Source organism: Cyprinus carpio, chromosome A13 (assembly GCF_018340385.1).
Source record: "Cyprinus carpio isolate SPL01 chromosome A13, ASM1834038v1, whole genome shotgun sequence".
NCBI classification, from domain to species: domain Eukaryota; kingdom Metazoa; phylum Chordata; class Actinopteri; order Cypriniformes; family Cyprinidae; genus Cyprinus; species Cyprinus carpio.
In genome coordinates, this window is record NC_056584.1 from 24,667,255 (window position 1) to 24,690,500 (window position 23,246).

At 34.6% G+C, this 23,246-nt stretch overlaps 1 protein-coding gene across 1 annotated transcript; it reads right to left on the reverse strand.

The window, feature by feature from the left end:
- Positions 1-2,683: 2,683 nt before the first annotated feature.
- On the reverse strand, positions 2,684-21,881 carry chp1 (calcineurin-like EF-hand protein 1). Its single transcript, XM_042769458.1, has 7 exons — positions 21,558-21,881; positions 16,975-17,047; positions 14,047-14,127; positions 11,847-11,974; positions 9,425-9,486; positions 6,412-6,534; positions 2,684-5,566 (listed from the first exon to the last, which is right to left on the reverse strand). Exons 1-7 carry the CDS (start codon positions 21,622-21,624, stop codon positions 5,513-5,515), a joined length of 588 nt encoding a protein of 195 aa, XP_042625392.1. The 5' UTR covers positions 21,625-21,881; the 3' UTR covers positions 2,684-5,512.
- Between the last annotated feature and the right edge of the window lie 1,365 nt (positions 21,882-23,246).

Genomic DNA, 23,246 nt, shown 5'->3' on the forward strand with positions numbered 1-23,246 from the left:
TGTTACTTCCTCTACAGTCAAAAATCTGGGTGTTATATTAGACAGTAACTTGTCTTTTGAAAATCATATTTCCCATGTTACAAAAACAACATTCTTCCATCTTAGAAACATTGCCAAGCTACAAAACATGTTACCTTTTTCTGATGCAGAAAAGCTAGTTCATGCATTCATGACCTCTAGACTGGACTATTGTAATGCACTGCTAGCTGGTTGTCCTGCATCCTCAATAAACAAGCTACATGTAGTCCAAAATGCAGCGGCTAGAGTCCTTACCAGGTCAAGAAAATATGATCATATTACCCCAATTTTTACGGTCTCTGCACTGGCTACCTATTAAGTTCCTGTATCAGTTACAAAATATTATTACTTACTTATAAGGCCCTAAATGGTTAGCTCCTGCGTACCTAACTAGTCTTCTACCACGCTACAACCCATCACGCTCCTTAAGGTCACAAAACGCTGGACTTTTGATAGTACCTAGGATAGCAAAGTCCACTAAAGAAGGTAGAGCTTTTTCACATTTGGCTCCCAAACTCTGGAATAGCCTTCCTGATAATGTTCGGGGTTCAGACACACTTCCTCTGTTTAAATCTAGATTTAAAAAACACACCTCTTTGGCCCAGCATTCAAATAATGCATCTCATAATTTTGGACTGCAGTTATATCTGATCAAATGCGCATTATTATTCTTTAGCTTGGGTTAATCTAATTAATTTTACTTGGCTGGAACAGCAGCTATGCTAATTATGTCTCTTTTTTTTTCTCTGTTTTGCCACGGGATTTACACAAGCTCCAGTCTGGATCCAGAACACCTGAGAAGAGATGATGCAGACCCCCTCAGAGGACCTCAGATGATGCTAACCCTGAGACAACATACAGAACTACCACATTTTGTTATAAGTTTGATTGCATAATTGCTGTTAATAGTGTAAATCGTCTGTTTGTTTACGTCTTTTATTGATTTTTCCGAACATTTCTGCCGTATGCACATAAACTGACAGTCACCACTGATAAGCTACTACTAAATATTGTAGAAACTTAATTTTCTGTAAAATTGCTTTGCAATGATTTGTATCGTAAAAAGCGCTAAACAAATAAACTTGAATTGAATTGAATATATAATTTATTTCTGTGAATTTTCATCAGCCATTGAACTCCAGTCTTCTGTGTCACCTAATCTTTCAGAAATTATTCTGATATGCTGATTTATCATCAATGTTGGAAACAGTTGTGCTGCTTAATATAAATATATATATTTTTTAGAACCTGTGATTCAGATTCACACCTTTTTTCAGGATTATTTGATGAATAATTAAAAAAAAAGAATAGCATTTGTTTCAAATAGAAATCGTTTCCAAGTATTTATTAAAAACATAATAATCATCACAAACTTTATTGATGCATGAAGATTTTAACTTGTCTCACAAAACAGATTAAATAATTTAGTTTTTGAATGAAGTGAGTCTGTAAATGTTGTTTTTACACTTTTGTAACATTTATAGATTGCCACTACACAGGCAGCGATGAGTAGTGAAGAAGAAAGCCTGATGTTGATGGGTGGATTGTTTTTCACATGTAAATGTGAAAACTGGAGACAAAAGAATATTGATTACGGGCATATCGCTGTGTTTCACAGAGGGCAAGAGTGTGAATGTGAGAAGGGCAAAGACAAAGATGCATAAATGGGGCAGTTTACAACATCTCTGGCACAGGACAGCTGATGAATTGGGAACATTAGTAGATCACCGGGAGTCTGCTTTGTTGATGTCTCCTCAATAGTCTTAGGAAATGCTTAAAAAAGCAGAAAAAAATCTACTGCAATGTCAGTTTTTGTAGACTAGAGAAATGAGTGCCCATCATAAATTTTAAGTGTAAAGTGTTGCATATTTGTGTAGAAATAGGACTCGTTTTTTAATCACTCAACCTCTGCCAAATGTTATTTGTAAGCATTTTAAAGGTTTAATTTGTGAAATATATATATAAATTTATTCACAAAATGAAAATATTGAATACAAATGTTAAAATATTTGTTTTATCATATTTATTCTCTTATTTTTGGTCAATGTTGTTATAGGCTTCTGTTTGCTATTTGCAATAGGTACAATTTACTATTTTTTAAACAAGTTATAGTTTGACCTCATTTTAATAGTAGTATATGGAACCCACAACAATTAAAAAACAAAAACATGAAAATGTTTTTCTCAGATTGATTGGATTTTTTTGTCTCATACTTTGCTATTTTACTGTTAATGATAGCAGCTTTTAATGTAATGTAAAATAGTTATAATTACCAATTTTACACATACAAATCAGAAAAATAAATCAATTTAATAGAGTTATCAGTATTGGTATTGGAAGTATTGGTCTTGATAAATATTTAGAATTGTATTAAAATTTTTATAAGTGCTGTCATCTGTTACTCTTTCACTAGCTACACCCAAGGAAATTACACAGAACATCATCCATCTGTGAAATTTCTCAAAATATTAGCTCAGACAACTTCATAGCTCAACTGGCATAGCTTTCTTAATGATGGAAGCGCTCTAAAACCCACACCTAAAATTCTGATTTACATCCTAGGAAAGCTTGCTTTCATTATGAACATGCAACTGTATTCACAATTTCTCCGAGTTTGTTCAGCCTGCAGACCGGACTACACCAGAGACAGCTGCATGACAAAACACCAGGGAATCATGGCACTTTTTATTTGAATCAAAATCATACACAATTAAATCACAGAATCCACATCTTAAGTGTACATCATGAATATTACACTGAATGAGTTCCTTTAATTGTTCTCAAGAAAGCTTATTTAAAAGTCAGACTTAAATAAAGGGGACATCGGATGTAATTTTCACTCTTTTTTTTGAAGTTTTGCATTAATTTAGGATTCTGGAGTGTCTGCAAGCTCAGAAAAGCTCAAAAGAATACACACAGCCAGTTTGTTAAGGGCTGTCTGAGTGTGAAACGATCCAGTGAACCGTTTCAATTTCCAGCCAGTTTCTACTAGAGATGTAACGATTCACTCAAATCACGGCTCGATTCACGATTTGATTTTCTCATGATTTTTTTTACAAAATGAGATTGAAGACATTATACAGTAAATGAAAAGGTGACATTTTATTAGGCTATTGCTGCACGTTTCTTTGTGAGATTGAAATCTAACTTTTAAAACAAACAAGCAAGTTACACAAATAACAGAAATGGCTTTGTCTGTGCTCATTTCATTTAAAATTCGAGGCAACCACTGGTTTTTAATCATGATCCAAACAAATATGCAGCACACATGCAGCATGAATAGTTTTTAATCTAAATTAGACTGTATAATTTCGAAATTTGAAGCTAAAACAGAATGGTCTGACTTTAGTTTTGTGAAACTATATTACAAAAATCACATCTGAGCGAAACAGCAGATGAACTGAATGAGACGCAAATTCACTCTCTGACAGCAGGTGGCGCTTATGAACAGCAATGATACAGAGTTTCCTGGGTTACTGCTGTAATGAACGCTCCTTTAATATGAATTGTTCAGAGGCAAGATGAAAAGAAAATACCACGTAAACTTTTCTAAAGACATGCGAGTTCCCCTTTAGAGATACATTCATATAAACTCCTACTCCAATTGTATCATGATTTATTTGGCATCTCAGCCTATTAGGATCGTGACGGCTCACAGTTAATCGTTACATCCCTAGTTTCTACATAGATAGACAGCTATTGGAGTAAGACCACCTCGGAGACTTATAAAGATATATTCCGGTGTCTTGTGAGGAGACGCCCCACGGAAGAGAAGGGTGGGGTGAGCAGTAGCTCATTAGCATTTAAAGAGACATGCACCAAAACGAGTCGCTTTAAACTATTTTTGACCAGGTAAAAAGGGTGTCGTTTTACACGACCACTGAGGAATTTTAACCAAGGTATGTTACCAAAATTTCATGAAGACCCTAAAGAATCATACCAACTTGTGGAAAATGGGCATCCGAAGTCCCCTTTAAGAAATCTGTACATAAAGCAAGAATCCGCAAGAAGCTCTGCAGAATTTCAAGCACCTGTGAATGACAGGTGGATTTAATTGTAGCATTGATAATCAAATAATCAGTGTTTATATCCGTCAAGGACACAGGCACGGAACTTTGATTATGTTCATATATAAAGCAAAGACAAAAAGCGTTAAAATGCAACAGACTGTTGCTGCCACCCTGATCGAATTAAGTGTTCAGTCAACGGTTGAATAACTGAGAGAACAGCACAGTGATGTAGTAGGGCTGTGACTTTCGATTCCAAGTACACTTCTTATAAACAATGATGCAAGACAACTCTGAGAACATGCATCAAGGAGAACAAATCAAAGCCAACATTAAACCACTGGTTAATTTAGAAACGGACTTCACTGAATGAACAAGAGCTGAAAAGGTGGCGCACGTAATTTCTGTACCGTTATAGAGAACTGCAAAAATTTGTACACTTTCTGAAGGAAGTGAGTGGTGTTTGGCTGTGCAAAATACTATGGGGTTGCTTAGGGTTTCGAAGTGACTTTTTCCCGTTGTTAGGCAGATGTTTGTTTTCCAGTCTAAATTAAAAGAGCCCATGCAGCACAAGTTTCTATTATATTCTGGTCCCTCTATATCTCGAGTCCTTCCTTAAAATGCAAGTCTAACAGATTTTGACTGTTATCATCTGCCAGGCAAAAGAATTGTAAGATATAGATCAGATGAAATGTGCATAATTTGAGTTCACAAAAATGCTAGTGTGAAACACATCCTCTACTGTTTAATGCTTAAGGTTAGTATTTCGGGTAACGTTGTCATGTCAAATTTGGATGCTTAAACAGATCTTATTTTACTGCTTCACCTTAAAAAAAAAAAAAAACTGAGACTTGACTATGCATACATGTTTTTTAAAAAAAAAAGAAATGGGTGTGTAGAATAACTTATTATTATAAATACTCAACTGACCTGATTCTCTTCTGTTTATTTCAACCATTTCACTCCCTCTAACATGTTGACTTACAATCATTATCCATTATGAGAAAGAAAACACCCTTACAATAAAAGAAAAAAATGAATTGAGAGGTATTTTTGTAGGCGAAATATCATTTTCACAGGTGATAAGGAAAGTTTCTCATGAAAAAAATTCCTTAGAAACTCATTTATAAATTATAGAAGTATAAGATTTGGCCTTTAAGATGGTGACTAAATGGGCATTACAGCAAGCATCCATCAGTATCAATATGAATGACACCTTCCCCATTTGGAAAGTTTTAACTAGCTGCTTTCACAGCTGGAATAAATATGATTTCAACATATGTGATAAAAGAATAGTAAAGGCACTGGACCCACCCTTCTGGTGCAACAGCAACTCAAGAGTGACAGATGATTGGAACAAACGTAACCATGACAACACAATCATGTTTATAAAGGATGAATCAGCCCACAGAGAGAAGAGTCAGGGGCGTGTCTCAGCTCTATTGACACTGATGGTTTCAAATCAGAGTTCAGAACGCATTTGGTTTTCAGTGAAGGAAGCGGATGCTCATCTTCTGTTCGACGTCCACTTTTTCCAATACCTGAGATACGAAAAAAGGGTTTTTGAAAATCAATTAAATTACCCCCAAACAATCATTTAATCACTTTCATGTCATTCTGACCCTGTTGCTTTCCTGACCTAAAAGAGAAAAAAATAGGATTCCATCACTTGGACCATCAATGGATGCTCTGCAGTGAATGGGTGCCGTCAGAATGAGAGTCCAAACAGCTGATAAAAACATCACAATAATCCACACCACTCCAGTCCATCAATTAACGTGTTGTGAAGCCCAAAGCTGTGTGTTTGTAAGAAACAAATCCATCATTATGACGTTTTTAACTACAAACAATTACTTCCAGCTAATTCCATAATTTTGCTTTCTCCAGTGAAAAAAATAATCTTGTCTGAGTCAGAAGAGAAATATACACAGATCAAGCACAGTTTACAAGCGAAAACAGTTCTGAACAAATATTTGGTGGAGTTTGATATGGGAAGACAACAGGAGATGGACTTTTTCCACTTGAGGAAGCATTTTTATTGATTATGGACTTATATTGGCCAGCAACAACAGTTTTAAGTTAAAACGCCTTTATGATGAATTTGTTTCTTACAAACACGCAACTTCTCACTTTACAAGATGTTAAATAATGGACTGGAGTCGTGCAGATTACTTGTGGATGATTGTGATGTTTTTAATCAGCTGTTTAGACTCTCATTGTGGCGGCACCCATTCACTGCAGAGGATCCATTGGTAAGCAAGTGATAAAATGCAAAATTTCTCCAAGTCTGTTCCCATGAAGGAACAAACTCATTTACATCTTTGAATGTCCTGAAGGCAAGTAAACTTTCAGCCAATTTTCACTTGTTTTTTTTTCACTTCATTACCTTGGTGAACTCGCTAAAGGAGATGCACATGTCTCCATTAGTGTCAGCTTCCTGGATGGTTCTGTCTGCAATGCTTCCAAGTTGCTCATCAGAAATATTCACGCCTACCATCATTCTCAGCACCTAGAAAACAAGCAAGTTTGAGTGCGTTTTATTTTTTTTTGTACATTATCTGATGCCATCCAGTGGCTCAACAGTAGACTACAATTCTCTATGCATGCATTTTTCAAATTACTTGTTTCATGTGAAATCAAACAATTCTGATCTCCCGAGGTTCAAAAAGATCATCTACTGAAACAAAGTTGCAACGTACACTGCATTCTATAATGTTAGAAATCTGAATAATTAAAACATGATCATGGCATTTCCAGGCCTATTCAGTGTTGGCCCAACCAGTGTTAGTAAAGTAATACAAAGATTACATACTATTTATATTACACTGAACAAAATTATAAACGCAACACTTTTGTTTTTGCCCACATTTCTCATGAGCTGAACTCAAAGATCTAAGACTTTTTCTATGTACACAAAAGGCCTATTTCTCTCAAATATTGTTCACAAATCTGTCTAAATCTGTGTTAATGAGCACTTCTCCTTTGCCGAGATAATCCATCCACCTCACAGTTGTGGCATATCAAGATGATGATTAGACAGCATGATTATTGCACAGGTGTGCCTTAGGCTGGCCACAATTAAAGGCCACTCTTAAATGTGCAGTTTCATCACACAGCACAATGACACAGATGTCGCAAGTTTTCAAGGGAGCGTGCAATTGGCATGCTGACTGCAGGAATGTCAACCAGAGCTGTTGCCCTTGAATTGTATGTTCATTTCTCTACCATAAGCCATCTCCAAAGGTGTTTCAGAGAATACATCCAACCAGCCTCACAACCGCACACCACGTGTAACCACACCAGCCCAGGACCTCCACATCCAGCATCTTCACCTCCAAGATCATCTGAGACCAGGTACCTGGACAGCTGCTGCAACAATCGGTTTGCATAACCAAAGAATTTTATGCACAAACTGTCAGAAACCATCTCAGAGAAGCTCATCTGCATGCTCGTCATCCTCATCGGGGTCTTGACCTGACTGCAGTTCGTCATCGTAACCGACTTGAGTGGGCAAGTGCTCACATTCGATGGCGTCTGGCACTTCATTTCTTCATGGATGAATCCCAGTTTTCACTGTACAGGGCAGAAGGCAGACAGTGTGTATGGTGTCGTGTGGGTGAGCGGTTTGCTGATATCAACGTTGTGGATCGATTGGCCCATGGTGGTGGCGGGTTATGGTATATCCTCAGGCCTATGTTATGGACAACGAACACAGGTGCATTTTATTGATGGCATTTTGAATGCACAGAGATACCGTGACGAGATCCTGAGGCCCATTGTAGTGCCATTCACCCACGACCTTCACCTCATGTTGCAGCATGATAATGCATGGCCCCATGTTGCAAGGATCTGTACACAATTCCTGGAAGCTGAAAACATCCCAGTTCTTGCATGGCCAGCATACTCACCGGACATGTCACCCATTGAGCATGTTTGGGATGCTCTGGATCGACGTATACAACAGCATGTTCCAGTTCCTGCCAATATTCAGCAACTTCACACAGCCATTGAAGAGCAGTGGACCAACATTCTACAGGCCACAATCAACAACCTGATCAACTCTGTGCGAATGAGATGTGTTGCACTGCGTGAGGCAAATGGTGGTCACACCAGATACTGACTGGTTCACAGACCCCCCGGACCCCCCAATACAGTAAAACTGCACATTTTAGATTGGCCTTTTATTGTGGCCAGCCTAAGGCACACCTGTGCAATTATCATGCTGTCTAATCAGCATCTTGATATGCCACAGCTGTGAGGTGGATGGATTATCTCGGCAAAGGAGAAGTCACTAACACAGATTTAGACAGATTTGTGAACAATATTTGAGAGAAATAGGCCTTTTGAGTACATAGAAAAGTCTTAGATCTTTGAGTTCAGCTCATGAAAAAAATGGGGGGAAAACAAAAGTGTTACGTTTATAATTTTGTTCAGTGTACATCAGTCACATTGCATATCCTTCGTTAGAATTCCAATGTTAAAAATTAGTGGCTGAAGTTTATTTTTTAATAATATCTCTATCTTTCAGATTTGTGAATTTATTAAAATGTATAGAAGCTTTACAAAGAGGCTATTTAAAAAAAGAATGGGACAATTACTATATTGGGGACAACAAACCTGTTTAAGTATAGCAAAGTGCTGTTTATAATTTTATATGTTAAGGAAAAAAATATGTGTAATTCTAATGGCCTCAGAGTGGAATAAAGTCACAAAAAACTATGCAACAAAAAGAAATCCAACTATAAATGAAAAAAAAAAATATATATATATATATATATGTGTGTGTAATTAACTTCACAGGGTACAAATAAAGGGCAATACATATGCCCCAACAGAAATCAATAGAAGGATATGCATTCCCACAGACTTGTGGAAAGATTACACACTGTAATGATAATTCAGAAGCAGTTTGTAGCTACATTAACATTAGTGTTCATTGATTACATAAATGGTGAACATCTGCAAAACGTCACAAAATATTTTCAAAACTTTCATAGGTTTGTTTTCTTTGAAATCTAGTACAATCTACAAGCATAGAGAAATCCAGGTTTAAAAATAAAAGTAGAAAAAAAATGTTGAATCATTTCCATGTTTGAAAGTAAAGTAAAAAAATATCATATCCCTGAAATACCAAGCATTCATTCTATTTTACATGTTTGATAGGAAAGTAAAAATATCATCTGCCTAAAATCCCCTGAATCTGATCTTCTGAAATCCAGCTGCAATGGGGTTTCCTATTCTAACAGAGTGACTTCTGTGAATATAAATAGCTGGTTTCAGATGGCAAGGTCAGTTGAGTCAGTGCTTCATTGTTCAGACGGTACAGAACATTCTTTTGTCTCATGTGTCAGAGCCGGGTGCAGAGCTTTTATGTTGTACATTAAGCATGATCCTCTTACCTGTAGCAACTCATCTCTGGAGATCTTGTCGTCTCTGTCAAGGTCATATAACTGGAAAGCGACTGCAAAGAAATAAGAGAAAACCACAATATTATTAAAAGCTTTTAAAGGGATAGTTCACCCAAAAATGAAAATTCTGTCATCATTTACTCACCCTCATGTAGTTCCAAACCTGTATCAGTTGCTTTCTTTTCATGTTGAACATAAAAGAAGATATTTTGAAGATTGCTGGTAATCAAACAGTTGGTGGTTACCATTGACTTCCATAGTATTTTTTTTTCCTACTATGGAAGTCAATGTTAAACACAAAAAATAAAATCAACAGCAAGCTTCAGAATATTTTCTTTCATGTTCAACATAAGAAAGCAACTCATACAGGTTTGAAACATGAGGGTGAGTAAATGATGACAGAATTTTCATTTTTGGGTGAACTATCCCTTTAAGTCACAACACTTTATGCTAGATGCATAGATTAATTGCAAGGCCTGGTAGCAGAGAACAGATTTCTGAAGCAGAGATTAAGAGCAGCTAAGGATGTTTTAGAACATCATTAAAAACTGTAAGAAAGTTTAAACCCAGGATCAGTTCAAGCTCTTTAAGAAATGACATTTCACCTGCTTTTAAATGCTTTGAAGTTACTATGATGGAATCTACCATTCTTAATATCTGGTTGGTCAATATTTTTTACATTTGTATTTTCTAAGGCCTTGTTTACACTGCAGGTCTTGATGGCCAATTCTGATTTGTTGCCTATATCCGATTATTTTGGCTGTCCGTTTACACATTCTTTCAATTGTGACCCATATCAGAATCATGGGTTTACACTTGCCATGCCATCTGAAACATTGCATGAGAATAATGTGACTTGTGCTGACAAAACGAGTCACAATGAGCAATTTAAATAATAATAATAATAATATTGGGGGAGGGGGTGAAATTCTCCATTAAAAGACCTTCAAAACGATTAATGATTTGTTGGAATCGGACAAAAAATGACTGAGTTACACCCATTTGAAGTTGTTAGTGAAGTCCTCGATCTTTTCTTATTATTAATTACTATATTAATAATCACAACACAGCTATTTTTATTTTATTTTATCTTTGCTATTATAAATAAGAACAGATGCAAAAAATAAAATAAAAAACAGTAGAACAAATAGCCTAGAAAGAAACAAATAATGCATTACCTTTATCATTTTATATCTAAACTAAAACATTCATGTACGAAAAACTATCAAATATAAAAAAAAAAAAAAACTTAAGTGCGTTCATTACAAATAAATTGATTATTAAAACTACAAAAGCAGTTCAATGAAGTGCAGCGAGTGATTCCCTCTTCTCTTTTATTGTTAGATTAACATTATGATAATGACACAGACGTCCTATACTGTAAATGCATGGATCTAATATAGTAACACATCAGATATTTTCCCCCAATAGTTCCCCAAACGTTCACTTAAGACAGAGCAGATTATGTTTGCGTGAATTCTGAAATACTGTTATTCTGTATATGTGTGTATTTATCGGGATCGCACGCCATCAGATGCATCCACTTCGGGTGACAGTCAGCACGAGAAGCGAGTGGAGAAAATGTAATCCTCTCAGAAAATGTATATAAATATAAAAAAATTGTTGCCTGTAGCTCAAAATAGCCCGTGCGAATTTCCACTCATTTAGAAATATCCGAATGCATGCGTTTTTTCCCCGTTTACACTATCATAGAACAGATCCGATCTGTGTCACATATGAGCAATAAAAATTGGAATTAGGTCACATTTAACTGGCAGTGTAAACAAGGCCTAAATAGATATTTTATTTGACCATTAAATTTCACTAAATGAGTTTTAAAATCATTCCTTGTCTTGAGACTTTATAAATTTAACAGTAAAAATGGTATTTGAAATAGTAAGTTCAAATCATTCCTGCGAATCACTTCAAATTGATTCTGCACTCCGATTCAGTAATTTGTGTATATCATTAAAGCATTTAAAAATGTTCACCGAGGTCCCTGTCAACATTTCTACTACATTATTTTAAAAATGTTTTAGCAAAAATATACTGTATGTACACTATGCTACAAAAGTCTGGATTTTTATGTTTTTGAAAGAAATATTTTATGCTCACCAAGGCTGCATTCATTATTTAAAATGCAGTAAAAAAATAATATTGCAATATTTTTACAAAAGAAAAGAACTGTTTTCTATTTGAATATATTTTAAAATGTCATTTATTTCTGTGATGCAAAGCTGAATTGTCAGCATCATTACTCCAGTCTTCAGAGTCACATGATCCTTCAGAAATCATTCTGATATGCTGATTTGCTGCTCGAGATAAATTTCTTATCATTAGTAATATTGACCATGGCTGCACAAAACAAACAAAAACTTAACATTAACACGAGAAGTGTTTGAGTTGAACTCACAGTGGAGTTTGTTGGTCCTGCTGTTGAGCGGCTCGCCAGAAGTCAGGTCTTTGTTTTTCTCATTATCCTCCACAGGACGAAAGTGAGCCAGAGTCCTCATGAAGCCCCTAAAGTTCACCTGATCCTCCCTGCGATACATGAAAGAGAGAGAGAGCGAGAGCGAGAGCGAGAGAGAGAGAGAGAGACACCGAGAGAGACAGAGAGAGAGAGCGAGAGAGAGAGAGTCAGAAAAAAAAAACAGACAGAAAAAAAAGAGAGACAGAGAGAGAGAGAGAGAGAGAGAGAGAGAGAGAGAGAGAGAGAGAGAGACACAGAGAGAGAGAGACAGAGACAGAGAGAGAGAGACAGAGAGTGAGACACTTTCACTAGATTCCAACAACTAGAACCACATTTTATGGCATTACCAAATTCAGAGAAACTGAATCATATTTTGGGAGAAATCTCAATCACAACAGCAGCAAAGTATGTAACAGCCTGCCACAAACTACGAGAGTCAGCCAGTGGACAAAACTAAAGTCTGAATGTTGAGACAAATACATACAAGTGTGTTTTTTATTTTTTATATGATTTTTATTTTGTTGTTATTTTTATTTATTATTTATTGATTTATAAATGTATTCATGCATTTGTTTACTGATTGATTTTATTGATTATTTGTTCACTGCCTATGTAATGGCCAATGCTTTGGCAATACTGTACAAGTCATGCCAATAAAGCTCATTTGAATTGAATTGAATTGAGACAGAGAGACAGAGACACACACACACACATTAAAACTGATGTTGCGCTTATTAAGATCCACACTAGTGGCTGATGTGGGTTTTAATCTCTACAGGGCCAGACGCTGCCCCAGACAAGCTCCCAGATGTTTAAACACGGAAACTGCTGTCCTACTTTAGACTCATGCTTTACAAAGTTTTTCACTGACATAACCACAATGTTTTCTTCATCAAGGAATCTGAGACCATGGTAACAATCAAAAATTGGAAACCAAATGAACCATGAAGAAACCAACAACTTATGTGACTCCACCCACATGCTGTGTGTTTCGACAGAATACTGCTAGAGTTTGCAGAAGTTACTGAACGTTATATAATACAGTACCATTATTACAGCCAAAAATTCACACAAACACTGATACGGAAACTACACCCTCTGAGAAATCCAGATGAATCTTATGAAAGCGGTCAAAGATTTTCTCCCAAAAGCAAAAAAGAAGAAAAAAAAATTGCATAGAAAAACGAAAGATACTTTTACATTTTAAAACCATAATGCATTGTGACATTATTTTCATCACTTTTAACCATACTCATCATTTTTATAATCATTTTTATGTAACATAAAAAAAAAAAAAAAAAAAAAAAAAGAATTTAACTACTGTTCAAAAGTTTGAGGTCAGTAAGTTTTGTTTTTGAAAGAAATTAATACTTTTATTCAGCTAGGAAGCATTAAATTGAACAAAATTGACAGGAAAGCAATTTTTAATGTTACAAATAAAAAAAAATCTATTTCAAATAAAGGCTGTTCTGTTGAACTTCATCAACATCAAAGAATCCTGCAAAAATTATCACATAAAAAATATATTTAGCAGAAAATCAGCATATTAGAATGATTTCTGAAGGATCATGTGACACTGAAGACTGGAGAAATTATGCTGAAAATTCAGCTGTCATCACAAAATTAAACTACATTTTAGAATAGATTCAAATAGAAAACAGTTATTCTAAGTTGTAATAATATTTCACAATATTGCTGTATTTATATTAAATAAATGCAGTTTTGGTAAGCATAAAAGACTGTTGTGTGTAAATATATATTTATAAATAAAAAAAAAAAAAAAAAAAAAAAATGCCACAATGCAAAAAAAAAAAAAAAAAAAAAAAGTTAAAATAAGATTCATTTTATTAATCCAAAACTGAACTGATTAATTATTTTATTATTATATATATATATTTTTTTTGCTTTTAGTGTGAAATATAGACACATATTTCTTCTTTTAATATTAGCAATTTTATCTTTCTTTTCCATTTACTTATATATCATTGTTTTCTTTAATCTATGCACCTTGCTGTATACTTCTTGTTCGTTCTACAAGCAGAAAAAAAAAGTATTAAATCCAATCCATGTGTATGCAGTATGCTTTAGTGGTGCAATAATAGATCAGTCTGATGTATTAAATGTCTTATGAGACGCTCCTCACCCCTCTGGGAAGAAGGCATTAATTATCCGATCACCAAGAGGATTTATGGCCAACTCAGGAATCCTCTGGAAGTCTTCTCGGCTGAAGTGGAGAAAAAGAGAGAGAGAGAGGGAGGGGTTATTATGCGTTTCGGATGAGTTTCAGGTTTTGCACACGTTACTCTATTCAGACCATGTTTTCCTCAGGAAGTTTCTGTAATGACGTAACGTGACAGAACATCCTGTTTTAAATAATACAACGATTATTCTTATAAAATGCCTTTCTTTAATAAAGAGCAGATTCCCCTAGTGAAAGGTCATCCTGCTGAAATACCTGACATGGTTTGTTTGATTTTAGGGTTTTTACATTAAGCCAGCAAGTTTTTATTTCAGCTTGCACACGTCTCTCTGTGCTCTTAGCTTGACATTGGATCATGTAATGTGTATATATAGCAGGAAAGCCAATCCCTAATTCTGTGAAAATGGTACTTTGTCATCTACACTTTTATAAGGCTGATATAAGCAATAATGAATATGATTACGGTGCAGACAGCTCAATTAGAACTGTAATCCCATTACAATAATGAAAAGGCAGTTTAGTAACGGATTATTTCTGGGAGTAACCTTCACGGGCACAAGGAAAGTCATGGAGTGACCTCCACATTCAGAGGACACACACCTCACCCTGATTTCTGAGGACTATGTATTGTTCAAACACAAGAGCCTGTGTCTCTATCTCAGTCTGACGGATGTTTAGAGTGACAACACGTACAGCAGGTCATCAACACTGTTGAATTTTTTATACTAAACATATCGCTGAGGATGTTTGTTGAACTAACCATCATCTCAGCTGGTTTCAAACCACACAGGATGTTGCCATTTAAAACAAACAATTATAACAAGAACACAAACTGTGACTTCAGCATGTTTGGTAAACGGAATGAGTTTAGTTTCATAAGACATGCCACAAAAATACTGCACGAAAGTGTCAGTTTCCAAGTGAGCCAGAATACAAGGTTGAGGTTGGGTACCACCATACAAAAGTTTGGGGGTTTGTTTTTGAAAGAAGTATTTTATGCTCAACAAGGCTGCATTTGTTTGATCAAAAATACAGTAAAAACAGGAATAATCTGAAATATTATTACAATTTAAAATAACTGTTTTCCTTCCTTGATTTGCATTGTTCACTCACTTGTAAGGGTGAAATGGATCGTAGGTGATCATTTGCACATGTTTCTAAGTCTTGCATACAAGTGCTTATTCAAAGAATTCAATTTGTTACAATTTGGTTCACAGAATTGATTCCTCTTTCATGTCTCCTTGCGTGCAAATGGACAAATAAATACACACAAAATTATCATCTGACCATCATCTCCTGCTGTTCCATAAGTGCCACCTGCTGTCAGAGAGTGACATTCGCTTCTCATTCAGCCCGTCTGCCGTTTTTGTTTAATGCAGATATGTTTTATGTAGCAAAAATCTAAAAAATCTAAATCTTCTTCATTATTCCTAAAATTACAAAATCAAACAACAAAATAACAATCTATACGTATTTAGCGTTGTAATTAAAGGAGTGGCTGGCTCTGATTTTTAAATGGAAAGAGCACAGACAAAGTCGTTGTTTATATGAAAAGGTATATTTTATTTGTATTATTTATTTATTTGATTTGGGATTTGTTTTAAAATTTCAAGTAAGTTTTATTATTTGACAAAGAAATGTCCAGCATTTTGTCTATAAATAATAAAATGACACCTTTTCATTTATAAATTCTTAAATCACATTTTGTTAAAAAAAAAAAATTTTGAGAAAATTGTATCGTGAAAACAAACAGTATCATGAATCGTATCGCATCGTGAGTTGAGTGAATCGTTACACCCCTATAGTTTTTACTGTGCTATCGAAGTAAATTGTCTTTAAATAATGTTATTTAAATAAAGAATCAATTTTTTTTGCTCACCTGAAAAATTATCCAATCTGTCACTTAAAATCTGTAATATGAACGGAGCCTGAGTTTTGTGAACCGTTGCACATCTCTTGTTATTTGAAGAAAATATACAATCACAGAAGTGAAGTTCAGTGTCCGCAGTGAAGTTCAGCCGACGTCTTTTTTATTCATGCTAGTTAAATTCATTTTAGGCTACCAAGATTAGAAGAATGCCAGCCCGAAGGGTTACCAGGAATTTAGAAATTTTCAGAGCCCTGTAATCCTTTATTCTTTATTATAGAAACAGTACCAAATTCATTACACACACACATACATATATATATATATATATATATATATACACATATTTTTACATATATATATATATATATATATATATATATATATATATATATATATATAATAGATTTTTTTTTTTAAATGCACAAATATTGTGGACAATGTGAGTGATAAATGCTATAAATGCACTATTAATGCTGCATTTACCACTAAGTTTTAATCATCACTACTGTGCCACTGCTTTCTCATCTCCCTTGTAACAACCTTTGATCGATCTTACTCATAGTGTGTACAGAGGTCACTCCAGTTATGAGGACACACATAGAGGACATTACGCAAACAATTTGGCACAAGGAAATACATGCTTCATAACTGTCCTTGAGTTTCCTCTTTTACAAGGAATATTTACAATAAAAGTCATATTTTTAGCAGTGTAACAGAAAAAAGTATTTCCTTGTAGTCAAAACTCAAACACCGATCTAGTCATTCCTTAACGTATTAACTTAGAGAACCTGTGGCTGGTGTGAACTGCAAATGTTTACCAGAGCGCTGAATTACTTCCAAACCGAGACGATCAAAGGATGTTCATCAAACAGAGCCAGCATACAGACATAACCCAGCTGCTTGAGTAATATCTGCTTCCTCTTGGGCCAAAGGTATTTCAAAATATCACTGTTAAAGTTCAGTATTACTCAACAACTCATCTAACACAGTGCACGTCGTACCTGAGCGCTCCGTTCTCTCCTTTATCGAGACTGTGGAAGCGGCTGTAGAGGCGAGTGATCTGACTGTGGGAGACTGGAACACACAAACACAGCAAGGTCTGGTTAAGGACAGTGAACATTCAAGTTACAGATGTGATCATAAGACTAACAGTACTGGTTGAGAGCTTATCAGAATGAACTAAAACACAAGACAAGAGATAGTGAGCATCGTATGTCACGGAAGAGTTATCATCAACTTGAGATCAGTGTAGACAGGATTTACAAGACTATTTAGACACTCAGTCTGTCAAGCTTAAATGTTGAAAAAAGCTGATCCTGATAATTATCATTTCTAATAAAAAAACTAAAAATATAGGAAAATTTGATGATGACTGTTTGTGGACTGCAGTCATTCCACTTTAAGTCATGCTTTGGGTCATTGTCATGTCATTGACAACTTTCTGGCAGAGAGCAGCAGATTTTCTTTAAGAATTTGATTTTGCCCCATCCATTTTCCTTCTATCCTGACAAGTGCTCCAGTCCCTGCTGCAGAGAAACACCCTCATAACAGGATATCACCACCTCCGTGCTTTACTGGAGGAATGCTGTTATTTGGATGGTGGGCTGTACAGTGGTGGATTTTTGCTTTTCATTCCCTTCAACACAATTTAGCCACGTTCAGACATTAAGACGTTCAGCCGAGAGTTAAAACTCAATCACTTAAAGACAAGCAGTGTGAAATCCTAGCTTCTGCCCTGTAGGTTTTCACACTGGAGGACGCGAGTGGAAAGAGGAAAAAAAAGACAATTACAAGAAGGAGAGCACAGACCTGCCAACCTTGGAATTTTTTTTTGAGTACCATCAGCGTGGTGGGTGGCCGAGGGATTGATGATATGTGGAGTGGGGGTAAACAGTTTACTGTTTATTACTGTTTACAATAACTGTTTAATTAATTTTTGCTATTTAGTTTTTTTTTAATGCTTTTTAAAAAAGAAAAAAACTGAAGAAAAAAAAAAAAAACTGTATAAGGCTGGGCGATATGATGGCTGATTTGCGGTATATGGTAGCCTATATATGTCTGTATTTTGTTTTTGGATTAAACAAATAAAGTACGATATATATCGGCCGATGATTAATGCGCATCTCGCCAGTAAAGCCGGTTCTCTAATCAGCGGTAAATTCCAACAGGTGCGCGATTTCACATAGAGCAGCGGTTACTACACGGGGCCGTTGATCACAGACAAGCTGCGCCAATTCTAGCTTATAATGAACGTGGATTTGCGCAGCTTGTCTGTGATCAACGGCCCCGTGTAGTAACCGCTGCTCTATGTGAAATCGCGCACCTGTTGGAATTTACCGCTGATTAGAGAACCGGCTTTACTGACGAGATGCGCATTAATCATCGGCCGATATATATCGTGCACCCCTAAAATAAAGTGAATGTAAGCATGTAGGCATATATTATGTGCAAAAAAAGGGTTAAAATCACATTATATTCTAACAGTGTAACATTGCAACCTAAAAACAAAAATATTCCTTTTAAAGTAGAAGTTACTAAACAAAACAAGGGGAGTCCGCCTTTAGTTACTATGCTGCCCGCAGTTGGAATCAGCTTCCAGAAGAGATCAGATGTGCTAAAACATTAGTCACATTTAAATCTAGACTCAAAACTGAATGAGCACTGTGCGATGTCCGAACTGATTGCACTGTATTTTACATATTCACTGTATTCTATGTAAAATAATTTTCTATTTTTAACTGCTTTAAATTCATTTTAAATAAGCCAATTTTTAAATTATTTCCAGTGTTTTTAAATTGCTTGTTTTATGTTTTAAAATTGCTTGTTTTATTTTTGTTATTATTTTTCTTCATGATTATTTTACTTTCTTTTATGTAAAGCACCTTGAATTACCATTGTGTAAGAAATGTGCTATATAAATAAACTTGCCTTGCCTAAACTAAAAATGAAAATAAAAAGCACAGACTGAGTAAAAAGGCTATTTTGTTTACCCCATGTCACATTTATTGTGTAACTACAAATATTTCAGCAAAATGTATATTTTAGTCAGAGTTAGGCGCTCGTTCTCAATGAAGTCTGTGGAGTTTAGCGGAGAATCGCAAAGCAAAAGCTCATGCACTTCTGACAGCAAAATGGAAATATTTCCATGGCTTTTTAAAAACATTTATAGATGGAGAATATACCTGTGAAATGCAAGTTATGCATTAAGTAAAACAGCACATCTTCAACACATTAAATCTCTATCAGCCTCACGCAGAGCATCTGACGGGCCGAGCACGAGCCACTCTGAACTGAAACTAGAAACTATAGACTGCTAGGAGAGAAATAAAACACAGAAATTATTTAAATGCAAAACAAGCAAAAAAAAAAAACCTTTTTTTTGCGTAGTTTAGAGAGACAAATTGTACTTTGAGGTCAAAATGCGTTCAGGTTGGCAGGTCTGAGAGCACTTAATGAGGCTTTAAAGGAATGTAGTAAAATCTGGGCTGACGAACACATAAAAAGGGTCATGTACACACATGCGTACAAGTCTTGGCATTTGAAATGATGAACTATTAACAGCTATTCAAAACATCTAAGACTGCCTACGGACCTTCTGAGCTTGGTTTATGTGGTCTGCAAAATAAAGACTAACATATAACTCATACAGCCCCAATAATGTATAAAGCATATCCCCAGTCTATTTCTAGATGTTGTGGAGGTGGACGTTTCTCTCCCTGTGGTTCATCAGTACACAAGGCCGAAGCTCTGAGAGACTGGAAAATGCTGCTTTTCTTGGCCCTCATACCAATTATTCACATAAGATTTTCTAAACCTGTAATTACAGCTGCAGGTGTAAATGGTGACATTAAAATCAAATTATTTTCATCAATGCAATCCGTGATGTTATAGAAGAACAATTTTGGGTTTCCCTAATAACATTTCAGTTAACAGTTCTTAAAAGAACCCTTATTTTTTATTAGTGTGAAGAACATTTTAATAGACTGAGGAAACTTTTGTGCAATGGGAAGATTCCATAGATGCTAAAAGTTCTTCACGGAACAATATTATTTAATGTATGAACACAAGAAATACATTAATGCATTTCCCATTATTATAACTCCAATATTACAAAACACAGCAATGAACAACCACTTAAACGCATTAAAAAAAGTCACAAGGGACTTCTTTGTACATTTTTGAGTAATGAATGACACAAACTAATAATCAAATCAGATATCTTTTAATATACAACCCAGCCCTACACACTTAAATATACATACATGTATATATACAGTACAGGTCAAAAGTTTGGAAACATTACTATTTTTAATGTTTTTGAAAGAAGTCTCTTCTGCTCATCAAGCCTGCATTTATTTGATCAAAAATACAGAAAAAAAACAAAAAAATTAATAAAAAATATTACAACTTAAAATAATAGTTTTCTATTTGAATATACTTTAAAAAAATAATTTATTCCTGTGATGCAAAGCTGAATTTTCAGCATCATTACTCCAGCCTTCAGTGTCACATGTAACATCCAGTCTATCACATGATCATTTAGAAATCATTCTAATATTCTGATTTATTATAGAGTATCTGATTTATATCTGATTTATTATATTCTGATTTATTATAGATTTATTATAGAGTGTTGGTAACAGTTCTGCTGTCTAATATATTTGAAGAATAAAAGGTTAAAAAGGACTGCATTTATTAAAAAAAAAAAAAAAAAAAAATTCTAATAATATATATTCTAATAATATATTTTCTTTACTATCACTTTTTATCAATTTAACACATCCTTGCTGAATAAAAGTATTGATTTTATTTAAAAAAAAAAAGATTACTGACCAGTAGTGTATATTGTTATTACAAAATATTTATATTTTAAAAACACAGCTTTTTATACATCAAAGTATCCTAAAAAAGTATCACATGTTCTGAGAAAATATTACGCAGCAGAACGGTTTCCAACTTTGATAATGAATCATCATATTAGAATGATTTCTAAAGGATCGTGTGATAATGATCCTAAAAATTCAGCATCACAGAAATAAATGATAATTTAAAGTATAATACATTTAAAAACAATTATTTTAAATTGTAATAATATATCACAATATTACATTTTTTTTCTGCATTTTTGATCAAATAAATGCAGGCTTGATGAGCAGAAGAAACTTCTTTCATAAACATTAAAAATAGTAATGTTTACAAACTTTTTACCTGTACTGTATATATCAATTGTCTTACAAAATAATTGTATGCATTCATGCATTCTTCCTTCGGAGACGCTTTCCTAAAACACATTTCCTTGTGTTCATTTAGTGTAAAAAATAAAAAAATAAAACATTGAAAATTCACAATAATACCTACACAAGAAGGAACAAATGCTGTTTAAAGAAGTTTAGATGGAGTGTAGTCATGCATCACATCACAGGACATAAAATACTTCCCGAAAAGTACTTCATGACAACTAACGTTACCCAATTAAGACAGTTTTGTATTACATTAACGCATGTGTCATCATCATCAACCATAACTCTCTAGCGATGTCTACTCGTTATAACCCCATATTAATCCACTCAGACAAGCTACTCACATCCAGTTTCTTTCTTGATTTCTTCAATGTCCTCCTCTCTGAGTAAAGATGAAGCTCTGGAGCCCATGACTGCTGTTTCTTCTGTAGATCAGCTCGAGCTAACGCATGAAATTCACTCCTTATCACGAAACACAGAGCTGTTTAAAGCTGTCGGATGAACAGTCAGCCTTCACAACTGTCTGTCCGGCGTTATTAACCTCCAGCTTCTTAATTACAACCGGAACAGGCGAGCTCCCAAACACATCTAGTTGAATAAAGGAAGAGTTTGAAAGGCTAAGCTAAAGGTAGGTCGGTGTGGATCTACATGACGTCTGCAAATGCGGGGTGGATACGTCTAGAGAATAACGCGCTATGATTGGTCAGTGCGGTTGTCTGTCAAGTGAGCGGGATTTAAAGGGCCAGACGCGTGCTTTCTGCAAAAGACAAAACCCTATTAATGTGAAGAATCAAAAACTTATTCTGTTTCTCTGTAATTTATATTCTTTTTGTCTTGAAGAAATAAAGTTTAATTCCTGATAGTAGTACTTTTAAACTATGTGGCATTAAATAAACTTGCTTTTGTTGTAAAAAAAAAACAAAAAACAACTGAAGTGTTATTATTATTAGTGTAATAGTATTATTGTAGTAGTAGGCTACTTTAAATAAAACACAAAATAAAGTATAATAAAACGTTTTTTTTTTCTAGCATATGAAATGGCAGATTCAGAAATTTATTTATATGCCATTCTAGTTTTTATTAACATTTTTAGACTTTGTTTTCATTTTCATTTTAGTTAAATATTTAGCAATTTTGTTATGTGCTTTTGTATTTTATATTTTATTGTTAACTATTAATATTTAGGTTTATTTTTTTTCTCCAGTTAGTAATTTTAGTGCTTAAACTTAACAAAATGTTAAATGTTGCCCTGACAATTAACTGAAATAAATAAATAATGTTCATCTAATACTTATATTTTATTGTATTTCAGCTTTATTTCATTAAAAAAATGTTTTAATAGTTTTAGCTTAACCCTGGCTCAGACACTTTAACTTTAATCATAGCTTGTAAGAAGAACACAATGAAAACAAAAGAAAACAATGAAAACAAAAAGCTAAAGTTAATTTCCTAGAAAGAGGGCTTGGTAGTTGTGTTTCATGATGGTGTTGAAATTGAATGTTTATCATTACCACCATGTTTTTATGCTTTGCTGATACAAATACTGATCTAAAAAAATAATTCCACTTTCATTTCGACAAACTATAAAAGCAGCTTTCAGCGATTAATAATAAAGGTCTACTAATGAAAGTTCTACTTATATACACAGTGGGGAAAATATTTATTTGATCCCCTGCTGATTTTGTAAGTTTGCACACTTACAAAGAAATAAAGGGTCTGTGATTTTTATGGTATTTTCACAGACAGAATATCAACCAAAAAATCCAGAAAAAAACACATTATATATAGGTTAGAAATTGATTTGTAGTTCAGTGAGTGAAATAAGTATTTGATCCCCTACCAACCAGCAAGAATTCTGGCTTCCACAGATTGGTTGTGCCCATGTGTTACACAGATTAGTCCTGTCACTTTAAGAAGTTACTCCTAATGTCAGCTTGTTAGGTGTATAAGACATGTACACACAATCTCTATCTTCCATTCCAACCTCTCCCACCACCATGAGCAAGACCAAAGAGCTGTCAAAGCATGTCAGA